The sequence below is a fragment of the Cygnus atratus genome, chromosome 23 (genome assembly GCF_013377495.2).
Source record: "Cygnus atratus isolate AKBS03 ecotype Queensland, Australia chromosome 23, CAtr_DNAZoo_HiC_assembly, whole genome shotgun sequence".
Lineage (NCBI taxonomy): Eukaryota > Metazoa > Chordata > Aves > Anseriformes > Anatidae > Cygnus > Cygnus atratus.
In genome coordinates this window covers 1095283-1114179 of record NC_066384.1, presented here as the reverse complement: position 1 = coordinate 1114179, position 18897 = coordinate 1095283, and the positions used below count along the sequence as shown (strand labels likewise).

The following is an 18897-nucleotide window of genomic DNA, read 5'->3' as shown; positions in this document are numbered from 1 at the left end:
CGGGGCCCGCCGGGAAACGCCGGCAAGAAGCGGCAGCCGCGGCGGGCAGCCCCGCGGACTACAACTCCCGGCGTGCCCCGCGCGGGGCTCTCCGCAACCCCCCCGCACTACAACTCCCGGCGTGCCCCGCGCCCCCCCTCCCCCCCCCAGCGGCCCTCCCGCCACCCCCCGCAGAGGGCTCGGGCCCGGCCCGGCGGCGGCCGTTATTCAGTCAGCAACACAGCCCCGGGCGTGGCCGCCTCACAGCCGTTACACGCCTCACGTACCGCTTTCTGTGCGGCCCCTGTAGACAAATCTCTACCCCTATCTGATATAAAAAAATACAGAGATTTGGATTCTTTTCCTGAAGTAAATGTACATGATGTGACTGGGGTAGACCCCAAACCGAGGCGCGGTGCCGCCGCAGTCAGCACCACACACAGCCCTTAAACCATCCCCCCCAGCCCAGGTCAGAAAAAAAAAAAGAGAAAGAAAATCCAGAACTCAGAACACAATTTTTCTCACAGGAGAAAAAAAAAAGCTTTCAAGTAAAGATGAGGATGGGTTTTCACCATTTCAACAGTTCTGTGACTCCAAGCAGTAGCAATGCAAACAAAGCCTGTGCAGCGGCAGCTGTGCTTCCTCTCAGAAACCACCCCAGCATCCCGCCCTCTTCAGTTACCAGCCTTGGGGTCGTGGTGCTTTTCTCCTTGTAAATGCTACTAGCAGTTCTTCGGGAACAAAATCTAGGCCAAGGGAAGAATCCTTCCCCCAGAAAACTCTTCCCCGGAGAGGGAGAACGTCCCGCTTCATTGTCCATTTACAGCATGTATCAGGGGAACTTGGCCCAGCTCTGTCAGGACTGTCCACTGAAGGAGGGTCGCAGAAAGGCCAGGGCTAAACTTTGCTCTTGGCAAATTAGAGTCTTTAATAAGAGTAATATGTGCAAAAAATTAAATAGATCAACCCAGGTTTCCAGAATTATTGTTGTCAGAATGCTTACTTTCTATTTGTGTTCTTACCCAACCCAATGCTGAAATCTCAATTAAGTACCCGAGGTAAGAAGTGACATTTGGGAGAGATCACCACAAAGAAAAAAACCCCAAGAGGTACAATCTGTTACCTCAGTGTTCTTCCTCCACCCAGATGCCTGCATTAAAGACACATATGCAGCAGCAAAAAGAAAAAATGTGCAAGATATCCCCTCCTTTCCATGAGGACAAAGCACTGTTTCTAGTTGTTTGAAGGAAGAATTGTTTCCTAACAGGTGGAGTGGGTGTTCAGCCTTCCATTTGCAAGGAGGAATGGGACAATCAGCTGCTCCCAGTTGCTTTCTGGCAAGTTTGTGGTGGTTTTTTTTTTTTCCCCCCCCCGGACACATTATAGCTGGAAACCTTCCATGGGGGCTTCAGCTTGCTGGAAGATGAATTGCTGCTGGTTCTCATCTACCTGGGGAGCTAGGGTGGAGTCATCCTCTACTCCAAAATAGTGCTCAATCAGGTCAAAGGCCTTCTGGTAGATCTCTTGGTTCTCATGGCTCTGCAGGAACTCTATCTTATCCAAGCCTTAGAGAAGAAAAAGTGAAATGCAATGAAACAAGGAGGTCCTATTGTTCACGCTGTCCCAAATCCATCCTCCACCCTTCCCTCTATTCACTGCAAGACCCTTGTCTGTGTTAGAATAGCATTTTGTGAGCAGCACTAGCAGCTAAAGCTAACTATTCCTGTTTCTCTAGAGCTGCTTGTGGATTTAATCTGTACCGGAAAGCATTAATGCCTTTCCAATTGTAGGTTTAGCTGATACAGCTAAAGCAGACGGTCTCCAGCAGAGAGCTGCGAGCACAAAACTGATCATCAATGAAATTAATATCACTGTCTGTGAGAAGTTTGGCAGTTGCAGGGGGAAGGAGGTAGGGCCTGTCCCAGTAATCTCCAGCAGAAGGGCAGCAACAGCTTTAGCTGTCCCAATTAAATCCACTGCTGAACAGGAAGCATCCAAGCATTACATATTCAAGAATTTCAAGAATTATTCTTACTGGGACACACGATGTAACAGTGAGAGGGCAAAAAAGACACTGGCAGTATACAGGGCATTTCAGACCAAAATAGGAACTGTTCCTCAAAGCATTAGGAGCAGGACAAGAAACACCAAATTAGGCCTCTCCAGGGAAAAGCTATGTCTCTCTGGATTTCCATCATACAACTGCAGCAAGAAGTGTCACGGACTTCTTACTTAGCTCAGCTTATTTTGATTAATATTCCCAACAGTGCAAGCCACAATTATCCGGTTGGCATCCAGCTCTAAGAAACCCAGGTAAGTGTGACAGTTTTTGCTTCCTAGTGTTTTGTCTTACGCTGTATCGTAAGACTCTAAAAAAGACAGCATGATCTATTATTGGAGCAAATACTGACTAATTTAGAATATATCAAATCCCTTCACTAGTCGGAAAAGCAACCAAAAACCACCTAGCATCAGACCTTTCAATATAATCTATTGTTTTCAAAGACCACCAAACCACAACCTACCATACGCCTCTTCGATCAAGCTACAGTAAGGGTTGATGCCTGTCCCACTCTGGTTGGCTTCTTGCTCTCCAAGCCTCAGTATGTTCTCCAGGCCATTCAGCGCCACCTGAACAATCTTGGAGTCCATGACGGTCAGCAGGTCACAAAGAGGCTTGATGCAACCCAAATTTACCAGGTATCTAAAGAGAGCACCAAGAACATACATTCACTTTCAGGATAGCTAGCATCCCCTTTGCTCAGTTATAAAGAACAGGAGAAGTGAGTCAAGCTAAAATATATTGCTTTATTTTAAGGTAAGATTTCTATTTTGCAAGGCTAATTTTTAGCTACTTATTTGCATTTGTATACAACCCCTCCCCTTTTTTTAAAAATAAAATTTCTTGAAATGCAGGTGCTATTCAAATTAGATCCACACTATTTTAATCTGTCACCAAGTTTGGACATTTAGCCTAGTCTAAGCTACGTAAATGGGATGGGAGGGAGTAGTTTGGACTGGCTTATCCTTAATTCAGAAGGAAACTACAATTTACAGCACAGCATGTGATCTGTATAGCTTGGCCTGTGTCTCAGGTACTCTCCCTGAGGTTCTCCAAATTAGTCCCTTGTTACTTGTTCTCGCAGTTCCCATAAAGACGAAGCTACCGTACATTCAGACTGATTTCCCTTAAGAGGAGTCACAGCGAGTACCTGATCTGTTCAGGAGTTCCTCCTGACGTTGCATTTGTAATTGCCCATGCTGCTTCTTTCCTCGTACGGAATTCTGCTTTCTGCAAGATTTCTATCAGTACCGGGAAAATGTTTGCATCTATGACTGCCTGGGGAGAGAGAATAGTAAGTGTTTGAATTGACAACACGGTTTCTAAAGAGGCTATTAAGAAACCTGAACAAAATCTCTACTTCCATTTTCCAATTCAGAAAGAACTTTCCAAGCTATTCCCTTCAGTGATTCCTCCATTTCATTCTTCAGCCAGATCGTAGTAATGCAAGATATTCAATTCTGTAACTAGCACAGTAGATCTTTATTATTACATCAATACTGTAGGAATGCTTTCATCATTTATCTGCCCTTGTACACAGGTCATTGAAAGGATAATTAAAACTCAACAAGCTACAGCTTTTCGAAGGGGCATTTCTAATTGCATATAGAGAAACTGGGGCCGTGTCTCTCATTACTCCAATGACCCAACCTGTGGGACTCATTTCAGCCCAGTCTTTGTAGGTACAGTTAGCACTTTTGTTTTAAGCTTTTGTTTGGCAGATGGCTAGGTGCAGAAGTCTGCAAATAACTTCCAAATAAAGGATATGGAAAAAACAGCCTCAAGGCATCAGATATGAAAAAAATGCAAGTTCTTAATGCTGAGCTTGGAATCTAGGATTTTTACAGGTGTACTAGAGAAGACTCAATGCTGTACCTGTATTTGTGCTCTGTTTCCTGCTGTGATGTTAGATATAGTCCAGCAGGCTTCTTTCCTGATTGACTCCTTGGGACTACTTAATAAGTGAAGGAGACATGGCAAGGCTGAACAGTTCAGAATCACCTTTAGAGAAAGAAAGCAGCAGTTAGATCACCAGTATCAGGCAGAAAGCTAAGCGCTTTCAATTTTCACACCGTGAATATGCTGTATGGGCACTGCAATTCCCTTCCTGACCTTTTAGAGAAGAGGGGAGCAATGGCACTTCTACATTATGTAGTAAAGAAATGTATTCCACCCCACCTCCCATATATCCCAAAAACAGAGTTTGAGTTTCTGAAATTGCACTAAAATTACACTCTTCAGAGTAGCAAAAAAAAAAAAAAAAACCACAAGAGAAAAGCAAATGGTGCACCTTGATCCTAAGAAAACTTGCTGCAGACATACAAGACCATACTTCCCAATTTCCATACATATTATTAAGAGCTGTATTCCTCTTTAGCTGCATCTGTAAAACATTCCTATCCCCCTCACCTGGGTCTGGATGTCGTCTCCTGTCACGATGTTGCCAACTGCTCGCAAAGCGGGGGAGGCCACTTTGTAGTCATTGTGCCTGCAGGAAAGATGGTGCAAGGACAACAAATACATCACTGCGCCTGGATATTTAGGCAATCCTCCCCCCAGCCTCCCATCTGCATTACTTAGTATTCCATTCCCTAGCATACAGTCTCAGTCCAAACCTCTGTTTAGTAAGTTCTCCTTGGTGTACAGCATTAACTAGCACTCCAGCACTAGAAAATGCTCTGCCTCTCTCGGAAAGAAGAGGCCAATAACCTACAGCTCCCACCCTGCTTCAGACCCTCTTTCGTAACTGCCCCAGCAGAGCTGGTTAAGGCAGTGCCTGGATCCTGCCCCCACAAGGTGGGGAGCGCTCTGACGATTTGGGTATGAACTGCTGCCCAGTCTCACCAGGCTGAAGCAGTGAGGCAAGATACTTACATTAACAGCTCCACCAGTCGCCGACACACCCCCGAGTCAATAACTGCTTGAATTTTCTCATTGGGGCCATCTGATAAATAGGAAAGAGCCCAGCATGCATCTGCCAGCAAGTCAGAGTCACTGTTGAATAATAGTCGGGACAACACTGGCAGGCAGGGAGATACCTACAACAACAGCCACCGCCCCGCATTAGTCACAGCCTGTCAAGGACCACCACATTTGCATACCAACACCACACGGCCACGCTGACTGACAAGATAACAATATTGATGTCCACAGCTTCCTTCCCCAAAGTCAGCAGCTTCCTTGCTGGCTTACATACCTCGTAATCACGGTTTAAAGTTACCTCAACAGCTTTACTACTAAACTAAAATTACATCCCTTCCTCTTGGATCAAGTGCAGACTCCTGAGACAAGTGCTACCATGCACGCTGCAGTTTGGAAGCTCCTTACATTTCTTATGCAAGAGTGCCGCTCCATTTCTTGATCTCACTAACCCTAAAAAACTCAGTATTCAGAACAGCAACAGTTACACTTCCAAGTGCTTCAAGTATTTGTTTTTATATTTACACTGAATTTAGATTTCACCCTTCACTGCAGGCTTCCCAGCTTTGATAAGCAAGCTTTCATTTTAAAAACACAAAACAAAAACATGCTGATCTAAAACCGTTTCAGATTTACCAAACAAAAAAGGATGAGACGGATCTGAACGACCAGCAGAACCTTCTGTTAGTGCCACTGGCATACCAGGGAAGAGCAAGAAGAAAGCTACCGCAGCTGTAATGTAGCTGGTCCTGTTCTGTAAAATCTGGATGCCTCAGAATTGAGTTTTCAGTCTCAATTTCAAAGTTGCAGGCTTCCAGCATACACAACAAAAGAATTCAGGGTAGCCCAGAGTATGTGCTACTTACACAGAAGTCCGGGTTTGCCCCTTACTCGAGGGGCTAAGCTGATGGGCTGCCAACAGAGCCATGCAGCAAGGCTGGCAGAATATTAAACAGGCACTCGAATATCTGCTGAACAGTAAGATCCACCTCAGCAGGAAGAACCTCACCCCATTCCCTCCCAGAACATCTTACAGAAGTCCAACGGCCAAAATTAATTTAGACAAACATCTTGGCTGGGTGTCTCCCCATCACATCTGCCAACAAGGCACTTACTCTCACCTTATCGAATTCAGGTGGCGGACTCTTTCCTCTGCATAAGTTCGACAAGGCCCAGACAGCATTTCGTGTCATTGTCAACCTGGTGGACTTTGTAAGGAGCCTGAAGAGACAATTACCATGCATTATCCTTGGTGTAGAACGTAAGTTGCTGGAAACCAGCACGGGAATCAAAAAAAATAAAACAATTGTACAACTGTGAGGAAGTCAAACCACTATTCCACTTGCTGTAGCTCAAGCCATGCTCTTTGTCACTTGAGCCTCTCAATGAGCAAGAAGAGGAGTGAAACGCAACTACTTCTAGAACAAACAGCTATTTTCCTAACACTACAGTGACATGGAACAGGCAAGCTCCATGCTAGACAAGTTGCAGAAGGAAGTGTAAGTTAGTCAAATGCAGTTCCAAGATCAAATTCAGCCCAGACGCTTGCACCAGAGGTGAGATGGCCTCTCAGTGAGCAGCTGACAAACTGCTGTCTCTACTCTGCAGTGGAGACAGTAAGTCCTGGGGGCTGAGGAAGGCTTCAGTCAGTTATCGCTGAGAGAGGGGACTGACAGGAGGACCAGTATAGCAAACCAGGTCATTTGTGACAAAGCATCAGTTTGCCAAGGACAGGATACAGTAAACAATCGCTTCCAAAGCGGCGAGTGGTACTGGAGAGCACGCTCTTGACAGACAGATCTCCTGACTGTGGTGGGATGTACCGCACCAGAGAGCTCAGAGGCAAGGTGGTGTGCAGAGACCTGCTTCCCTTTCCTCAGTCCTAGAGAAGCCCACTCAGACAAGCACCTGAAATCCACAGCGTAAGCACAAGAACAGGCATTTGGAGGGACACAGTGAAACAGCAAGGCCTATGACTTCAGAGAGGCAAGCACACTGCAACAGCACCCGCTGCAGATTCAGGGCAGTGTAAAGGTTTGTGAGAAGGCATGTTATCTACCAAGTCCCACTAGTTATCAGATACTTGTCTGAGCTGCCAGTTTATCATCTGGTACCAATGGTTTGATTCCCATCAACACACATTGCTAGGGAATCTATTCATCCAGCTCAAATATTGCTCTGCTGCAGTACAGTGGGACTTCACAAAGTGTATTGGCAAGTATTCATGGCTACTCACATTAACAAGGGAGGAAGAATAGCGCAGTTAAGGACATAATCTCTACACACAGAGCTGTCTCCAGCAATGTTCCCCAATGCCCAGACAGCCTGAAAGGAAACAGCAACAGTTTTAGCATTCACGCAGTTTCCAAACAGAGAAAGAAAAGGGTAGTGTGCTAAGAAAGCATTTTCCTGTAACTCCAGGTAACAGACACTTCAGTTTGTGGTCTGAAGCTAGCTCTCAGACTAGTCACTTATTTTAAACATTGTATTTAATTGTGTGCGATCCGCTGTGGTTCTTTCCCTAACCCCAAAGTAAGAAGTGAACCTTACCTGTTCTTGAACATCCTCAAAGTCAGAGTTTAACAGCTCTATAAAGATAGGAACTGCCCCGGCCTCAATTACTATTTTTGTTTGTTGGGAAGTTCCCGACGCAATATTCGTCAGTGCCCACGCTGCTTCAAACTGAAACAAGCAGAAATGACAGAAGTGTGAATAAAATAACCCTGATGTAGCAAGGTATTTGCTATTAAATTTCAGCCACAATTCTTTCATCTTCTCTTAAAACACTTGAGAGAAAGCATTCCCCAACAAAACACCTCAATACCCTTAAGAAAAAGATTTTTCTTGAACAGTAAGAAAAACCCACACCTGCCTTCTCATAGGCTCAGCTTAACGAGTGAAGACATTTACCTCTACAACCACTTTCCTGTACGAAAGTGAAGAGGCATACCCCAGAAAGACACGGAACAGGAAGCTTTATCTACTCAGTGCAAGCAGTTCTAGCCCACCCTCTCATCTGGCTAACACTACAAAGATGCCTCATGATACGTGGCCCTGGGCCAGAGGGAAGATAGAAAATTACGAAGGCAGCCATCAGCTCTGAGATCCAACTCCATGTATGGAAGTATCTTTAACTCCTACAAGATAACTATAGTTATTACCAAGCTGGAAGGAATCTCAAAAAGCCATCTAGTCCATCCCTCTGCCCCACGGCAGGGTCAGTACTACCTATGTCACTTCTAACAGCCACTTAGCCCGTTCTTAAAAGCCTCCAATAATGGAGGTTTTTCCTTACACAATGGCTCCCTACACGCTTCCTCTGCGGCTCCACTAGCTTCCAGCAGCAACATCAGACACAGGAATGATAAATTCCCCTCTGCTGCAATTGAAATACAGTTTTTCATTATTTTTGCCAGTATTCTTCCAAGAACTGAATTTGTAGCAATCTATAACTTTTCTGTTGCCCCTTTCCAAGCACTAAAGCTATCTTTATCTTCTCCCATACATCATACAACCTGCATCTTTTGGGTTCAAGACCACTTTTCTCTAATAGCACCAGCGGGTTCATGCTGCTCAGCTGCAAAGATTTAACAGCTACAAGCCATGAAGAATTCCTAACAGTCTGCTTTACCTGTAACGTGCAATTTTCACTTCTTTTCAGGAATTCAACAAATCTGTCCACCACTCCTTGAGTGTTTATCACTTCATCTATTGGAGGATTTGGCTCTGAAATAGCAACGCAGTGTCAAAATAGTATATGGGTCTAATACAGGGCAATAATAAGCATGAACTATTATTGACATGAATGGTTTCAAGCTGTACTGAACTTGGCAGGACAACTCCTCAGAATCGCTTTCAGTAAGATTTATTCAATTATAAATAGTTAGTAAATTTACTAGATTAAGTTTCTAGATTATAGCCTTCCCCAAACTCAAAGCTGGAAAAACTTCTGTACAACACTTCAAGCGCACAAATACTCCTGAAATAAAGCCAATGTCGGACCCTTGGGCAGGGACGAGTGACTTTTACCTTTGGAAAGTAGCTTCCTGAATTTCTGTGTGGTTGCGAGCTGTAGGTCAGGGTCATCTGAAAAAAGCATCTCTACCATCTCTCTTGTGATCACTCCCTCCTGAAAGGATGCAAAGGAGACAGAACAGCAGTTCCATGTCACATTAAGCTTATTTAAGGTATCACAGTCCAGACAGCCTACCACAATTTTGTGCTTGCTATTAATCCAGAGACGCGCTGTCTGAGATTACAGCACGCTATTTGCTTCCTGGCAGACTTCTCCAGTTTGTTGTAGTAGTACTAGCAACATTCCCCGAACCAGGGAAAAACAAACAGGTTGTGGTTTATCAGTGTTATGCAGTCCACAGCATGAAATCTATCTGAAGGCATGATTACAACAAGGAGAGGCACCTTACCCCACATGTTGTAGAACTAACATAGGAATCCACGAGGAGGCTGTCAAACATGGAGGCATCTTCACTGATCAGTTCCACATTTCTTCTTTTAAAGAGCTGACAGGGAACAAAACACGGGAGTCATTATTAGAAAGCAATGATTAACAGTCTTCGTAAGTAGACATTCTTGTTCCTCAAACAAGATACCGTCAGCTATAGACGAAGCGTAACCTGAATAGAAAAGTAGTCATTAATAACAGCTCTGCACACTGAAGACTAGCTTGGCACCCAAACCCTGATAATAAAACATGCTAAGTCTTGCTCTCAGATATGCAAATGCCCAAGTCACTGAAGCACTGGTATAGGCAAGTGCAGAATTTGGCCTAACAAGTTAGGGAAAACAGGGAGAAGGCAGCTTGTAGATGATGCAATCATTTAGTCTGAGCCACACATATCACCTGAGAATCACCTTTCGCTTTCACAGACCTCCCAGCAAAAAAAAAAAAAAAAAAAAAAAAAAATACAGCTCAGAGTTAAGAAACGCACGCAGCCCGTACTTTCACTTACTCTCCCTGCTTCTTGAAGCAACTCCATTCACTAATTAATAACAAAAAAATGTAAAAACAAGGATCTGTGAACAAAAACCTTCAGTACCGTAAAGACAAAGTGCTTGGAGAGCCCTTGGTATGAGCGACACTCTGTACTAGGTACAAAGGAAAAGCAAAGCAAGATCTCAGAACGGGAAAAATAAGAGGACTGCCAACAAACCTTAATGCACAGATCCTTGAAGATTCCCGTTTGGCAGCAGCACAATCTTGGTTGTGTTAAGGCTGTACACAAGCTAGTCAAGATGAGAGTTACCTGTTGCTCTCGTTTCTGTTTGCGCAGTTGAATTCCTTCCTCTTCTCTTCTCCGACGCATTTCCTCAGGATTTAGGGCTTTGTTCTTGTAACTCTTCATTCGATAGTTATCCTTTCCAGGACTCGCCATGGTTTCTGTGAAGAGGAAAAAAAGGCCTCAGATTTCTGGTCACTCTCTGCTCCTTTACCAGCGTGTCATTTTCAACAAGAATGTTGGTGCACATAAAAAAGCAAAGAACAGCCAGATTAAATAGCCCTTTAATGTAAAAAGCAAGAGCTGGTCTCTTACACACTAAAGTAAAAGCTTCAAGCTGGAATATGATCCTGAGATTAGTTCAGGCGATGTGCTGTTGTGGCAAGAATGTTGTTAAGTTTGTAGGAAGCAGAGCAGATTTACTGTTCTGAAAGGAACCTGGATCCAACGTCACAACGTTGAAGCACGTCACTCATATGAAAAGCTTCTCCTCAAAGAGCTTCACCGTCCTCAGGAGGTGTGTAACTAAGTTCTAGCTTGGTATTAGCAGAACTTATTTCCCTTGTACCATCAGGGAATAATCCACACCTCGACATTCCTTCCCCTCCAGACATCTGCTGAAGGCCGTTCTGATTGTCAGTCGGTGACTGCATCAACTTCAGCATTTCGGAGCAGCCCGTGGAAGTTCCAAACCACATCTGCATGGCAAAAACCCAACAGAGCTCACAATAAACTGCAGCCTTGATTTTACAACTCCACTAAAAACACTGCAAAGAGACAAGCTGCACATATCACAGGCCATGTTTGCCCTGCCAGCTTACTGCAAGCGTTCGGTACCTGACCTACTTATTTTGCTGCTTCACATCTGACTAACGCAGTACTTCAAACCTGATTACTTGTGTATTTGCCTCCCAGTCAGGGAAGTGACACTCCACTATTTGGCACAGTAAAAACAACAGGGCCAAGCAGTAGCCTGAGCACAGGAGGATATCAATTCCTCAGCTGCACCCAGCTACAACCCCCTGCTTCGACCACATCAACTCCTTTCGTCATCTTCCCAAACGCTCCCTTTCTCCCGTTTATGAGACAGATCGCTTGGGCCTCACGTCTGTGCCCTTCCCAGGACAGGGAGGAAGCAGCGACGATGCAGAGCAGCAAACTGCCCGTTAGCCCTGAGACCAGACGACGATTCCCTGGCAGCCTGCTGGACACCAGTATCTGTGTTTTGTCCACCTGCCCCTAGCAGCTGGAAGAAGCACCCTGTGAAAGTCGGCAGCTATCTCCTCACACCTCCTCCTTCAACCTTTAAGCGCTCCTCAGGCACGTTGCTTACAGAAAGTCCACGTCTGACTTATCAGCTGCCTCCAGCCACTCTGGAAGCCCTCCAAGATCAGCTAGAGAAGTTGCAGACCTTACTGCCCTCCTGCTAGCAGGGCCCACAGCCGAGCCGAGGGCAGGCAGGTACAGTGTACAGACATCCAGCGGCTCACTGCTATGGAAGGAGGAAACAAGCAGAAGAGTTCACGTTAACATGAGGAAACAAAATACTTTCAGTTATAGGATTTCAAGACAATACCTAGAGACGCTAAACATTAGGAGAGTCACACTCCTCCTCGCAGTATCTGCTTTCTGAGAGGGCATTCCCTTCCCTGGCCAAACCAGCAAGGACGTTCTTGTGAAAGGCAACAGATAAAGCAAAAACACCACCAAAAAAATCAAGTTCCTCTGGCCACTTACACTGCAACAAACACCCATGCCCCTGGCAAACAGTCCTGAGCCCGTTCTGAAGCTCAGCTGACCCCAGAGACATGCCAAGGCTTGAGGAGGTGTAGCACAGCGGGCTGTGAGTTTTTTGGCACCTCTGAGGCTGAGAAGAAACCACCAGCTCTTCATCAATAAGAAGCAGTATTCCAGTGCTGTATTAGAAAGCCCTTCAGTAGTTGTTTAGGGCACAGCAGTTCTATGAAAAAGGGACTGCATCGTACTTGAGCACCACCGAGGAAAACACACAGAGCCTCCAGAGAGCGGAGGGCTGAAACAAGTCAGAGCAGGGCTCCTTTTTTCCCGAGCTCTCTTCTCGCAAGGAAGAGGTTCAGAGGAATAACTGGCATGTTTGTAAAGGCATTTGACACACCCACCTTGTCCTAGAGGACCACTGACACAGCAAGGAAGCAGCCTGAAGCTCTCAGAAGCCAGGCCCCTGCTCCCCCCGGCCATCCCCCTTCCTACAGGGCTGTACGCCAGGGTGGAGGGGAAAATCTTCATTATTTTTGACCGAGTAGCAGCTACTTCAGGAGACAGAAGACAAAATGTACAGGGGGTTGTTTATAGCCGATCTTACAGGAGCGAGGCATCATCTACATACAGATCTTAATTCAGGAATTAATTTCACCCCTGCCATTTGTTCTGTAGGCGAAGCATCCATGTGACTACCCAGCACTAACGGCCGATACGGGCACGTAAAGGAGTAACAGCTTAATTTGGAAAGATTACAACAGAATCCCTAACAGAGACAAATCTGCTACCTCCCTTCGGAAGGCGAAGTCCCCAGTTAAAAGGTAGGTTTTAAGAAAGGGAGGAAGAAAAAGCGATTAAGTGGCTTAGCAGTGTGCCCGGGATTACCAGCCAGTTCGTCACACGAATAGCTGAGCGGCACGTGACAGTCGAGCTGCCCGGGGACTTGCACAACCCCGCTCTGCCGGCACACCCCGGCAGCCTGGAGCTGGCTGTCAGCGCAGAGAGGGAAGCCGGCCAGGCAGCAAGGCCTCACACACTCGGTGTACGCTGTGCCGCGCAGCGTAAGGCTCCTGATTTCAGGAGCTTTGAGCACCACCGTGACACTGCAGGGAACCCCCACGGAGGCAGCCAGCCCCTGCAGGGTGACTTTCTGTGCCGGCTGGACAACCACGCACCTCTGCGCAACCGCCACTGGTCTTCTACTTTATTTCGCACACCTACGCCTCCTCAGGTCCTTTCCCTTGACTTTCTTCCAGTCCATCCTGTCCCAACATTTTGACGTGGGAATGCCAATTTGTTACCTTACCTCCCATTTCTATGGCAGCGACGTCACGCGTGCAAGATTCTGACTCCGTGGTGAGCTCAGCTGATGCTGTCAGCACCAGGCTGCAGCAAGCGCGAACACGTGGAACAGAACTGACAGCAGGAGGCCAAGCACATACAAATTCTCTGCACAAAACATCTGGCTCATCCAGTATATCCGCAAGCCAGGCTTCGGCAGCGTTAACTATTAACTGAAATTCTACCCACACGGCGATCCCACTAAGTCAGGCCGGAGGGGCAGTCTGATCCTCTGACCAGGAAAAGCACTCATCCACAGTCATCTACGAGTGACGTGCAGACAACGCTCAAGCCACACGTTTTCACTTTGCAACTTCACGTAAATTGTCGCTCCGAGAAGTTTCTGCTTTTATAGAAAAGCTCTTGACTAAGAGGCACTGGAAACCTAACTGGAGCACGTTTCTTTTAGCTGCTCGAAGTTTCAGCGGCCACCCAAACCTCCACAAAGCGCTAGGACAGTGCCTTGCACTGCGCCTCTGCTAGGAGAGTTTTCTTCTCTAACAACCAACTAGGCCCTGCCTTGTATCAAGATAGCATCAGCTCGCGCCCCGGAATTACAGAATCGTTCTGATGTCGCGCCTGGAACAAGTCCTGGGCTCCGGGCTTCCCTGCAGCGCCCCACGGAAGCGGGGCACTCAGGCTGCTTCCTCCTGCACCGCAGCGCTCAGCCCGCAGCCCGCCGGCAGCTCCCCCAGCAGCTCGAGCAGGCTGCAGCTGCCCCGGGTACCCCGTTCCATGCACGGCAGCTGTGATGTAAATGTACATCAAAGACAGGCTTTATCAAGTTAATTCACTCTGGGAATGCTTTCAGGTGGTCTGCGAGCTGAGAATTCTCTTGCAGGAACTACAGGAACAAACCTAGGGGGTGAAGCTTAGTCAAACAATACCTTTTCGGTTCCCTGCGTAAAGGAAACCCCTTCGGGAGGCCGGAGAAGTTTGGCTCCTGCTGTAGGTTTGCTGGCAATGGTCGGCTTCAGTGAGGAGAAATCCTCGCGTTGTCACCTAAGCCAAAGAGCGATAGAACAGAACGCCACCCTCCTCCTTACCCTATATTGAACGATGAGAAAGTTTTTACCACGTAAATGAAAAAAACAGGGTGAAAGTTGGACTTCGAAGGCTCACCAGAGCCCTCAGGCCCCGCAGCCACCCATGTAAAAGCCAACAAAGCCACAGCACTCGGCCAGAAAGGCAATTCCAGGGTCATTGCTACCCCGCCAAGACTATAACGGCTTCTTAACATTACTGAATCAGAAACCCAGCCTTGCTTCTTTCCAGCTGACGCTCTCCCCACCGCTCTGCCTTACAGAAAGCTGCTTGCTGCTTCCAGCAGTTTTTCAGCTGCTGATTAGAGCCTCCGAGCTGAGTCACTGCAGGGGCTCGCACGTCTAAATCGGGACTTGTGCTGCTGAGTCAGACTGGAGGGACAGAACAGAGGAACAGTTACACTCACAGATCTAACCAGGCTTTTTTTTTTAAGCCAAAACACCCTTTCACAAAGGTAATCTCTGTACGGTATCTATTACAGTCCTGTTGCTGGCCACAAGACATGGACCTAAGGCAACACCTGGCCAGCAAGGAGGGCTGACGGCCGCGTGCTTGGAGTTCAATACAGCAGCAGAATTACGCAAGGGCAAATTAATGCATTTGATGAACTAAAAGCACTGATCTCGGTCAATTGGCAGCCCCTTGGTACCTCTCAAAGCTAGCCCAACTGAGCAAGCAGCAGGCCAGAAAGGCCTCTTCCAACCCAAGCCTTCCCTGCCACAGCATGAACTTGGTCAGTTCCAAGGAAAGAAAAATCCCTAAGCTCCACAAATCAGAGCAAAACGCAATCGACGACCTAAAAAGTCGCATTTGACAACCTTGCTGCTTACATCCTTCGCATCTCTTCTCCCCGGCAGAAAGCTTTTCCAGCCCATAAACTCGCCTGAAAAGCCTGAGGAACCCCCTGCCACCTGCCTCCCTGCAGGCCCTGACCCCAGAAATCAGTGCAACAGCAACAAATGAAACAGCATTACGCGTTTCTGAAGTGTCTCAAAACCTGAACGCTCTCTCCACATAGCCAAGTATTAGCCACCAATTTCTTTGTAAGCGTAGTGCGGCTCTGAAGACCACAGCTGATGCCTTGCAGCTGTAACAGGGGTCGCAGCCAATAAGTCAATGCTTGAAATAAGTTTGTAAACCCTCTCCAAGTTTACTTGATAATTAGCAGTGCTTGTGTGAATTTTCTGTTTCTTCTGTCCTATTTGTGAAAGTTCCTGAAGTCTGAGAAGCAACAGAAACAAAAGTTCTTCTGAAACTCAGATACGTCATGCATTATACGTCACTACAGGCATGTCTTCAGCCAATTCTTCAATGGATGTTTAAAGCACTTGCTTTACAACATAGCATAAAGGTTCTTGGTAACAGCAGCTACAGACACAGACCTAACTTCTTTAGAGGAGCGCGTCCAGGACAACTTAATGGTTTAGCTGAGAATGGAGAAAGCGAAGCCTAAATAATCGGTACTTCCTGAACACAAACTAAGTGAAGTTGGTTATGGTGAACATACACAAACAGTTGAATTATCAGTGTGCACCGCATGAAGAGGCGGCTCCGAACTGCTGGCAGACATGAGCCCAGGACAGGTTCCTATGCTAAGCCTGTCGTTTTATACTGAACCTGTCATTTTGATAGTTTTGTAGTGAAAAGTAAATTGGGAATCAAATCACTTCATCGCTCAGAAGGTGACGGAGGGAAAAGGAAACCAAAGAGTTGTGCCTACAAGAAACCAAACAACTACATAAGGAGTGCTGCCAAGCAAGCAGCAACTCGAGGCTTTTCCTCCACAGCCCTGGAGTGACCCAGCCGCTGCTAACCCTGGAGGAGAGGCCAAGTGCTGTGCTCTGTCACTCGCACAGGTCTGGCTTGCTCGTTTCGTTCTCCTGCTTTTACATCCTCCTGCAGGTTCTCCGAGTGCCTGCTCCAAGCAAGCAGAGGCAGCAGTCTCGCAGGGTGGTCTCAAACACAGGCTGCTGCCACCCGGGTGCTTCTCCCGGGGTACATCGTGCGCTTGCAGAGCACTTATCCACGCAGTTATTTGGCTGTCTGGTGCAGCAGTCGCCGTTGGCTCATTCCCGTCGGTTTTCGCTGCGAGAGCCAGGGCCGTGATATCACTGCAGGAATGTGCAACAGCCTCGCTGCTGCCTGCGGAGGGGGAGGGGAGCACAAAAATTCTCTTCGGAGGAATTAAGAGCCCTGCAGCATACTTGTCTTTCACCACGGTCAGCCCGAGATTAGGCCTCCCTCTGGCTGTCCGTGCCCGACGTAAGGGGAACTCGCTGTCCTTGAGCCTGGTTCTCTGAACACAAACTTCAACTCTACTTCCTCCTGACCTTTTCACCCCAAAAGTCTGGGGTTTGGCACCTATAAATCCCCTTCAGCCTGATTTACATGTCCCAAGACCTTCAGACTTCCTTAAGAGCGTATTGATGATCTGAGAAGTGTAACTCCCTCTCACCTGAGGTCAGGGAGTCCTTTGTAACAGTTCCTAAACCAAGGATCAACTCAAACTTGACCCACAAGAGATACAGGAGTCCTATGGCAGCCTGAAATAGAGTTGCAGAGAGCTACAAAATTCCAAAAAGCTCATCCCTCCCAGCACGTGCTTTTCCACAGAAACAAGCAGCATTGTGCTTTGATAAGCATGTTTATCTGGACTTCAAAAGTACAATAGCTTAAAAGTGAAAGGCTGGAGGAATTAGTGCCTTCCCTATTACACCCACCACTTTGATGATCAAGCTCCCCTTTACAAAGTTCATGTTTGCTCTCCGGAACTCAGGCAAACAAAGCAAAATAGCCAAGTGACTAGTTAAATTCATCAGCCACAAGAGTTTTGTTGAGAGCCTAACCTTACTGCTGCACGGGCTGAGCAGCGCAGCAAAGACACTCGGACATTTGTAGTCTGCACGGTGAACGAAGAAAGAACTGACGGGCGTTTCTAGGAGGTGAGACCAACGCTCTACAGCTACCTACAAACCACAGCACCCCCGACCCACACCCTGCGAAGTATAGCAGCGTTCTGCCACAATTTAGACCTATTAACCCAGAGCACTGAAAAAGCAGTCTTAGCTTATTTTAAAAGCTACTTTTAAAAAGTTTAAGTGGGAAGCATTGAATGGCTGCTGTCAGAAACGTGTCCGCTTCAAGCTCCAGCAAGAAACCGCAAGGCAGAGGGGGGAAGGATGGGAAAGCTCCTTCGAATATCCTCAGCCACAGAAAGCGCACGCAGTTTCCAGACGTGCTCCAACAGGCCCAAGGACGTTTTTCTATTCAAAGTTGCCAGTCAAGGTTTTACATCAAGCTGCACATTAAGTTTCAGAAGCTGCTCTAGACGGGGAGGTGCTGCAGCCGGGGCAGCCGCAGACTCGGAGCCGCTCACTTCTGAGCCCCGCAGGAGGCGGCTGAAGACGGCACAGGAGCTCCTGACACCTTGGTCAGGCCGCATCCCTCCATAAAGGGCATTTTTAAGACCTCTAAGGGCAACTCTGGTTAAAAACTGCGGCAGTTGAAAATTGATAAGACCTTAATTTTTGCCTCAGAGACGAAGCCCACGTGGAACAGGCCTACTGCAGGCTTCGCTTCCCCGCTCACCTCACCCCTCCAAACCCCCCTCGCTCCGTCAGGCCTCACGGAAGCGCCACGGCCCCGAGCGGGGAGCTTCGGTCTCAGACCACGTCCAGGATGACAGAAACCTCCTGGCACCGCGGGACCTGCTGAGGGGCAACGCTCAGCGGTTATTTGCTTGTATCTAACGAGAGGGCTGCTCCTCCGGGCCTTGCAGCATCTCCAGCTTTATGCTTACGAACACAAATCTCCCCCCCGTACGCTCGCTGCCTGCAGGGTGTCCGGGAGCCGTTCCCTCATCCCGGTGACGGGACGCGGGGACAGCCCCGGAGGGGCTCTCGGCGCCGCCGGGACCCGCCGGCTGTGGCTGGGCTTTGGGGGCGGTTTAGCTGGGAATTGGGAGATACGGGGGGGATTTCCGTGAGGTGAGGCGACGAGCCGTGCTCTGCTGGGTCACGGGCAGGAACTGCCGGTCGGTCGGTCGGTCGGTCGGTCGGTCTGTCAGTCAGTCAGTCCGTCCGTCCCCCCGCAGGTCTGTCCCCGCCCGTCCCCCCGCAACCCGCCCCGGGTGAGGCCGAGCTCCGCGGCCCCGCACCGAGCCCCGGCCGGCCCAGCCGCCGCCGCACCGGCTGCCCCCGCCCGGGAAAGGCCCCACCGGGGCCGCGCTGGCTGAGCCCTACCCGCAGCTCCCGGCCCGGTGAGGGGCACGGGCGGCCCCGGGCAGAGCCGCAGCCCCCGGCGGGCCGGCGTCCCCCCACCCGGTCCCACCCGGTCCCGTCCCGCGCCGCCCTCACCCATCGCGGCTCCTGAGGCGGCGGCTCCCGGCGGCGGCCACAATATGGCGGGAGGGCGGCGGGGGGCGGGCGGCGAACGGCGGCCGAGAGGAGCCAAACGGCCCCGCGCCGCGCGGCCCCGCCCCGGGGCGGGACGGGACGGGAGGAGGGACTCGCCCCGCCCCAACGGCGGTCCCTCGGCCGTGTGCCCTCACGCTCTGTCCCCTCACATCCCCTCAGCCCC

General features: G+C 48.5%; 1 protein-coding gene across 2 annotated transcripts; it reads right to left on the bottom strand.

Moving 5' to 3' along the window:
• Positions 1–475: 475 nt before the first annotated feature.
• KPNA6 (karyopherin subunit alpha 6) lies at positions 476–18808 on the bottom strand. 2 transcript variants are annotated; one of them, XM_035562073.2, is made up of 14 exons: positions 18675–18808; positions 10225–10358; positions 9385–9480; positions 8990–9089; positions 8592–8686; positions 7511–7642; positions 7197–7285; positions 6082–6181; positions 4916–5079; positions 4451–4529; positions 3917–4042; positions 3192–3319; positions 2505–2683; positions 476–1544 (listed from the first exon to the last, which is right to left on the bottom strand). In XM_035562073.2, the coding sequence occupies exons 1-14, from the start codon at positions 18676–18678 to the stop codon at positions 1360–1362; spliced, it is 1611 nt and encodes a 536-aa protein (XP_035417966.1). In that variant the 5' UTR covers positions 18679–18808; the 3' UTR covers positions 476–1359. The 2 variants fall into 2 exon arrangements, with proteins under 2 accessions (XP_035417966.1, XP_035417965.1); XM_035562072.2 differs by lacking the exon at positions 18675–18808 and adding an exon at positions 12336–12429.
• Positions 18809–18897: the final 89 nt, after the last annotated feature.

Excerpts from the sequence above, each read along its gene's own strand:
- KPNA6 (XM_035562072.2), bottom strand. The coding sequence starts at position 12,414 with ATGGCCGGGGGGAGCAGGGGCCTGGCTTCTGAGAGCTTCAGGCTGCTT. Across the intron at positions 4,043-4,450 it reads GAGACGACATCCAGACCCAG|GTGATTCTGAACTGTTCAGC; the intron begins GTGAGGGGGATA and ends CTTTCTCTAAAG. Across the intron at positions 3,320-3,916 it reads GAAACAGAGCACAAATACAG|GCAGTCATAGATGCAAACAT; the intron begins GTACAGCATTGA and ends CTCTCTCCCCAG.